This window comes from Centroberyx affinis, unplaced genomic scaffold (genome assembly GCF_046629955.1).
Source record: "Centroberyx affinis isolate AG114_WGS23_722 - 3 ecotype Tasmania unplaced genomic scaffold, CSIRO-AGI_Caff_v1 ptg009308l_1, whole genome shotgun sequence".
Lineage (NCBI taxonomy): Eukaryota > Metazoa > Chordata > Actinopteri > Beryciformes > Berycidae > Centroberyx > Centroberyx affinis.
In genome coordinates, this window is record NW_027284483.1 from 31397 (window position 1) to 39109 (window position 7713).

The 7713-nt window shown below is 42.3% G+C and overlaps 1 protein-coding gene across 1 annotated transcript; it reads left to right on the top strand.

Moving 5' to 3' along the window:
* Positions 1-276: 276 nt before the first annotated feature.
* vsx1 (visual system homeobox 1 homolog, chx10-like) lies at positions 277-5340 on the top strand. Its single transcript, XM_071514590.1, has 5 exons — positions 277-676; positions 1427-1502; positions 1896-2019; positions 3441-3636; positions 5042-5340. The coding sequence occupies exons 1-5, from the start codon at positions 277-279 to the stop codon at positions 5338-5340; spliced, it is 1095 nt and encodes a 364-aa protein (XP_071370691.1).
* The last annotated feature ends 2373 nt before the right edge of the window (positions 5341-7713 follow it).

Below are 7713 nucleotides of genomic sequence, written 5' to 3' on the forward strand. Positions count from 1 at the left end.
TGTCAAACAGGAAGATAAAAAATAAACAACTCTTCTTCAGAGCTGCGGAGAAAATCCTGATCGGATTGAAGGGAAAATTGGTGGCAATTAATCCTCTGGGATTGGGAAAGGGAAACGCCTCCCGCGGGCTGCTGGCTTTTGATTGGCCGCCGCTGTGATCCCGGGAGAATGGAACGGGATAAATGGAGCCCGCCGCCCGGGAGTCCCGGTCTGTCCCGGTCTGTCCAGGTCTGTCACTCAGAGACACAGAGACAGAAACAGAAAGTCAGTTTCCAGATGAGCAGCATGACGGCGCGAGAGGACGGCGGCGAGGAGAAGCCCAAAGTCAAGATGTTATCTCCGGGATTTGGGATCGATAAGTCGCGGCTTCACGGATCCGGGTTCCGCTCGAAGGGTTTCGCCATCACCGACCTGCTGGGTCTGGAGTCGGAGCTGCAGTCGCGGCCGGCCGGCCCGGGGCTCGGCGGGCCCGGGGAGCCGCAGGCCGCCGGCGGCCTCGGCGGGTTCCCGTTCCCCGGCGGGTCGCTGCCGCTCGGCCTGGGCTTCCTCTGCAGCCTGGCGGCGCAGCAGCCCGCCGGGGCCCCGTGCTTCCTGCCCGGACACCTGCCGCTGCTGCAGGCCCGGACCGACAGCCACTACCTGCACAACCTGGAGACTCAGAGGGACGCTTACTCCGGTACGGCTCGGTCCGGCTGGACACGGGTTTCTAGTCTGTTTTCTTAGCTGTTTGGTTTTTTTTTTTTGTTCCAGCCTGTTTTTGTGTTAAATGGAGCTGAAATTGGAATTTTGTCACTTCGGCTCGGTCCGGCTCAGCTCGGCTCGGGTTGTTCGTTTGTTTTCCCGTTTTTTTTCCCTGCAAGCTGTTTTGAATGAAAGTGGAGCTGTTCGTTTCGTTTGGTGCTGAAATTGGAATTTTATCACGTCGGCCCGGTTCCTCAGTCTGGTTCACTGGTGTTAAAGTGGAGCTGTCCGGTTCTGAAAGCAGCTTTCTGCCATTTCCATCGCTTTAACAGTAAATCTGCAAAACTTTAAACATTTAAAAATAAATGAAAAAAACAACATTCAATTAGGCCTAAACGTTTAGGCTTTGTTCCTTCAGCTCCAGGAGTTTTTAATTAAAAAAAAAAAATAGATTCGATTCAGAATTACTGCTATAATTATTAGGCTACAGGACATTTATTATGTTCTCTCGTTTCTTTCCGTTGTTTCTGTTTTTCCCAGTTCTCCCCGCGGGAATCCTCATCTTATTCATGAATAACTGTCCGTTATTCAATTTAACGTTTAACAGCTCCGTTAAAAAAAATAAAAAAAACCCCCACTAAAATAACTAAAATGTCTCTCCGTCATCACGTCCCATAAAATGAAACTGCGTTTGTTGGTTGAATTGATGCTTTCGTTGCTAAATTCATCGCTTGTTGTTTTCCAGATGAAGAATGTCTGTCTGACCGAAACGACTCGAAAAGCTCCGGGAACTCCCAGAAGAGGAAGAAGAGGAGACACAGGTAGATACAGACTGACCCGCTTCAGCCCGCTTCAGTCCGCATCAGTCCGCATCAGCCCGCTGCATGTGAGACAGACTGAGAGGCAGCGGGAAGAAAATCAAATCAAAAAAGTTTAAAACTAGAAACTCCACTCTGCATCCAGAGAGGAGAGTCATCCAACTATTAAAGAATTACATTTCAGAGCAGCAGGCTGTTGATTTCTGATTTATTTTCATTTATTTTACATCAGTCTGACACTGAGATCTCATGAATATAGATATTATATTTGCTTGTTTAAGTGAATAAACTCGATTTCCTAAATAACAATCCTGCATCCTGCTCTCACTGTTTTCTCGTTGATGAAAAGCCTCCTCCGTGTTTCTCTGTGTGACTCTGAGCCTTGTCCCCCTGCAGGACCGTGTTCACCTCCCACCAGCTGGAGGAGCTGGAGAAAGCCTTCCATGAAGCTCACTACCCGGATGTTTACGCCAGAGAGATGCTGGCCATGAAGACCGAGCTGCCGGAGGACAGAATCCAGGTGAATATGAATATCATGTGTCAGTTACTGTCAGTTACTGTCAGTTACTGTCAGTTACTGTCAGTTACTGCAGAACAGACTGAGAATAATAATGAAGATCCATGAGAAGTTCAGTGTTTCCATTCAGAAACACTTCTGATCTGTTGCCTTTATTCTCAGGAAGGAAAATTAGAACCATCCTATAAAAAAAACATTATATAGTTATTATTCTAATATCATGAACCATAAAATCAAATGCTGGGGAAATGCTATACTGTAATACTATACAAATACTGTAGTGATACCATAGGAAAAAATATCATCAAGTATGATAAAGCAACTATAAATTAATTATATTTTCAATATTATAGGAATATTGTAGTGATACCATAGGGAAAATACCATAAATCAGGATAAGACTATAAACTATAAAGGACTCTATATGTCCTTATAAGTATATTATAGGAATATTATGGTTTTTTTTTTTTTATATTCTAGGAATATTATAGGATTACTATAGGAGGTAAAGGAGATGTTACCTGCAGCCTTTCCCAGGACTTTAAACAGTGTGTGTGTGGTGTGTGTGTGTGTGTGTGTTTCCAGGTCAGGTTTTGACTCCTCTCTCTCTCTCTGTGTGTGTGTGTGTTTCCAGGTCAGGTTTTGACTCCTCTCTCTCTCTCTCTCTCTCTCTCTGTGTGTGTGTGTGTGTTTCCAGGTCAGGTTTTGACTCCTCTCTCTCTCTCTCTCTCTCTCTCTCTCTCTGTGTGTTTCCAGGTCAGGTTTTGACTCCTCTGTCTCTCTCTCTCTCTCTCTCTCTCTCTCTGTGTGTTTCCAGGTCAGGTTTTGACTCCTCTCTCTCTCTCTCTCTCTCTCTCTGTGTGTGTGTGTGTGTTTCCAGGTCAGGTTTTGACTCCTCTCTCTCTCTCTCTCTCTCTCTCTCTCTCTCTGTGTGTTTCCAGGTCAGGTTTTGACTCCTCTGTCTCTCTCTCTCTGTGTGTGTGTGTGTGTGTGTGTGTTTCCAGGTCAGGTTTTGACTCCTCTCTCTCTCTGTGTGTGTGTGTGTGTGTGTTTCCAGGTCAGGTTTTGACTCCTCTCTCTGTGTGTGTGTGTGTGTGTGTTTCCAGGTCAGGTTTTGACTCCTCTCTCTCTCTCTCTCTCTCTCTGTGTGTGTGTGTGTGTTTCCAGGTCAGGTTTTGACTCCTTCTCTCTCTCTCTCTCTCTCTCTCTCTCTCTCTCTCTGTGTGTGTGTGTTTCCAGGTCAGGTTTTGACTCCTCTCTCTCTCTCTCTCTCTCTCTCTCTCTCTGTGTGTGTGTGTTTCCAGGTCAGGTTTTGACTCCTCTCTCTCTCTCTCTCTCTCTCTCTCTCTCTCTCTGTGTGTTTCCAGGTCAGGTTTTGACTCCCCTCTCTCTCTCTCTCTCTCTCTCTCTCTCTGTGTTTCCAGGTGTGGTTCCAGAACCGGCGGGCGAAGTGGCGTAAGCGGGAGAAGTGCTGGGGCCGCAGCAGTGTGATGGCGGAGTACGGTCTGTACGGGGCCATGGTGCGGCACTCCATCCCTCTGCCAGAGTCCATCATCAACTCCGCCAAGAACGGCATGATGGGATCCTGCGCTCCCTGGCTGCTAGGTGAGCCACCTGCAGGTTAATGCCATTCAGATATCCACATATACATATAGACACTTATACACATGTACATATACACATATACATATACATATACAGATATCCACATATACATATAGACACTTATACACATGTACATATACACATATACATATACATATACAGATATCCACATATACATATAGACACTTAGACACATGTACATATACACATATACATATACATATACAGATATACTTTTACATATCCACATATACATATAGACACTTAGACACATGTACATATACACATATACCTATACATATACAGATATCCACATATACATATAGACACTTATACACATGTACATATCCACATATACATATACATATACAGATATCCACATATACATATAGACACTTATACATATCCACATATACATATAGACACTTAGACACATGTACATATACACATATACATATACATATACAGATATACTTATACATATAGACACTTAGACACATGTACATATTCACATATACCTATACATATACAGATATACTTTTACATATACACATATACATATACAGATACAGATATACTTTTACATATCCACATATACATATAGACACTTAGACACATGTACATATACACATATACATATAGACACTTAGACACATGTACATATACACATATACATATACATATACAGATATACTTATACATATCCACATATACATATAGACACTTAGACACATATACATACACATATACATATACATATATAGATATACTTTTACATATCCACATATACATATAGACACTTAGACACATGTACATATACACATATACATATATTTATATATATATAGATACATTAATACACATATATATAGACATTTACGCACATATACATATAGAAACATTAATACACATTTACATAGACACATTTATGCACATATACATACAGACATATACACATATACAATTTATACATATATACATTTACACATATGCACATATGCACATATACACATATACAATACACATATACATATTTATACATATAGACATATACATACATATACATATAAATAGACCTACGTGTGCACATACACAGATGTATAGGTAATAGGAGGCACAGCATATTTTTAGAGTCTCAACATTTTCTCAACATCACAACTGTGTGTTTAATAATTATATATAGACCCTGGAAATAGGACGCGTATATAAAATTGTTATAACCTATGCTATGCCTACGTATAGTTTTTCTGTGAATTTGTATTATTCTACAGTTCTTTTTCCTAAGAACTGACTTCAGACCTGCATCCTGTCGCCTCACTCTGCTGACGTGAACCTGGCTGACTCTCTCTCTCTCTCTCTCCCTCTCTCTCTCTCTCTCTCTCTCTCTCTCTCTCTCTCTCCTCTCTCTCTCTCCTCTCAGGAATGCACAAGAAGTCTCTGGAAATGACCAAGAAGTGTCCCGGGACGCCGGAGTCGGGCCAGTCCGAGCCCTTCTGCGAGGAGCGGGAGCGGGGGGGGCGGGACGGCAGGGACTCGGCCTGGTCCTCCAAGTCCCGGGAGGCCGCCGGGGGCATGGAGGAGGAGGAGGTGGAGGAGGCGGAGGAGGAGGAGGAGGACATGGCCATCGACCTGTCCAGCACCTCCAAGCAGCAGGACGTCCCGCTGAGGCCCGGCTCGGCCCAGAGACGCACCGGCAGCGAGTCGGACGAGCAGAGCTGAAGCCGAGAGGAACGAGTCGGACAGAGAGACGAGTCTTTTCCAAAGATGTGCAAAAGAACGAAAGAACGAACGAACTGCCCCTGTTTTTCTGAGTAGGGATGTACATTATGTATCTGTTGTCTTTTTTTCTGTTCATTATTGTATTTGAAAGTATGTTTTATATCCTTGTTTTGTTTTTTTTTGGAATATAAGAGAGTATTTAATGTTTTATTCCTGTTGCGTTTGTTTGATTCTGTTATGGTACGACCGTCTGTCACAAGATGGAAATCAATCAAGAAGCAAATATGTTTCTTACAGCTCAGTTTTCCACTGTTAATAAGTGTTGGTAATTATTTGGAGTTGACTGGTGTTGGTGGAGAGGTCAAAACTCTCTGAAGTGTTAAAGGTCCCATATTATAGGAATTCAAATTTCCTCTGTTTCTATACAGATATGATCAAAAATGTTTAATGAAGACATTGTTTAAATTTGATTTTGTTTGAGTGGTTCAATTTAAAGTTTTTTCAGAACTCCGTCCTTTCCTCCAGTCCGTTTCAGTCTGACTCCAGGAAACGCATCACAGCTGGACTCGCTCCTGATTGGCTCCCTCACTAAAGACTGACTGAAATCCGTCCAATCAGGGTCCAGTCTGCAGCATCTGAACTGAAAGCCTCCACTCAGCAGGTTTACCTCATTTGAATTAGAGGAGCCGCTGATGTCGGCCAATCAGGAGCCAGTATTGCGACGACTCAGTCTGCACATTCATTCAGTTCAACTTTGAACTAAACTACATTTATCTGCAGAACATCATGAAGAACTTTATTCTGATCCTGAGACAGAGGAGAGATGAACTGAATCATATGGAACCTTTAACTTTTCTCTGCTGGACTGAAACTTGCAGCTCGGTGTTGATTTGAAGTTAAATGAAAACTTTGCTGTTTTCTGATGCGGCGCCCGCTCCTCCTGACTGAAGCACTGTGAATGAATGTAATTCAAATGTAATATTTAAAAATTCTGTTTATTATGACATTTATCTACAGCATCAGCAGGTTGTTAATAAAAACAAAGTATTTTTGGAATCGTTTGTGACTTTTATTTTGGTTGTCCGGTACAGTACAAACACTGTGGATTAATTTCATTTCAATTTAACTAATTCAGATATAATTAATCAGACTGACTAAGCATTGACCAGACTCATCAAACTCCTGGACATCTTTGCTGTCAGGTGAAAATCTCGTATCTCCAAAATATCAACTTTTCAGGAACTGAGGAAAAAAGTCTTGTTTTTAGCTTGACCACATTTCAGAGTTTATCCAGTGAGGTTTAAAGGGTTTTATAAGCATAAAACACGTTTCATAGGACCCATGTGATCCTTCCAGGTTTGATTTTCTGACAAAATAGCATGTGAAAGCAGCACTGTGCAGCAGCTGAAATGACATACCATCAGCACGGCCATCTTGGTAAGAAAATAACAGCTTATTCTAATAAATTAACAGGTGATTATAATCAAATGACAGCAGCAGCCACTGAGCTGTGTGTGTGGTAAAACATCATACTGGTAGGAAACGTATGTGACATCATGGGAAAATGAATATCTTATATCTGGTTTAGAGCAGCAGAGCGTCAGCTGAAGTCTTATAGCAACACAGACTGACAATATTCCACATGTGGCTGTTCTCATGATCCTGATACTGTCCAGTCAATGATGGATGTGATGAGGCTTGTTTGGTCACATACTGACTGTAGAATTGATCAATACTACACTGGTTGTCTATGGGAAGACCTGAACCTGAACTGATTCTAATGAGACATTTTGATTATGATGAATGATGATGATGATGATGATGATTATCTAGAGATTTAAAATGGATTAAATGGATGATCTTGTGCTGCTGGTTTATCGTGTTCGCCATTGGATGAGAAATGTGCCGCGTCACGTCCTTTCCCTACGTCACTTCCTTTGGCAGTTTGTTTGCTAGGCTAGTTAGCTAGCTGCTTACTAGTTAGCTTAGTCCAGTAACTCCTAAACATGCTTGATTTAATCTCCTTTAAGGTTGAAGTTACATCCATCGTCAATAACCTGGCGAAGTCGGTGGTGACAGAGATTTTTACGGCAGCGGAGAAAGTCACTTTGAATAAACAGACTCAGGGAAACGAGGTAAGCTAACGCGCTAACTTTAGCCAGATGTCATGTTACTTTAGCTAAAGTTAACCCCTTCAGCTCCGGCCAGCCTGACTGACCTGAAGCTGCCTGCGAAATGAAATGAAATGAAAAAGTCTGCTAGAGGAAGATAATTTGGGTGCAACCAAAGTCACATGAATTGTCGCGTTAGCTTAGCGTTTCTCAAGTGTTCACATAAGTTAACTGATGCAAACAAGAGGCAGGCTGACTTTAT

Excerpts from the sequence above, each read along its gene's own strand:
- vsx1 (XM_071514590.1), top strand. The coding sequence starts at position 277 with ATGAGCAGCATGACGGCGCGAGAGGACGGCGGCGAGGAGAAGCCCAAA. Across the intron at positions 677-1,426 it reads TCAGAGGGACGCTTACTCCG|ATGAAGAATGTCTGTCTGAC; the intron begins GTACGGCTCGGT and ends GTTGTTTTCCAG. Across the intron at positions 1,503-1,895 it reads AGGAAGAAGAGGAGACACAG|GACCGTGTTCACCTCCCACC; the intron begins GTAGATACAGAC and ends GTCCCCCTGCAG.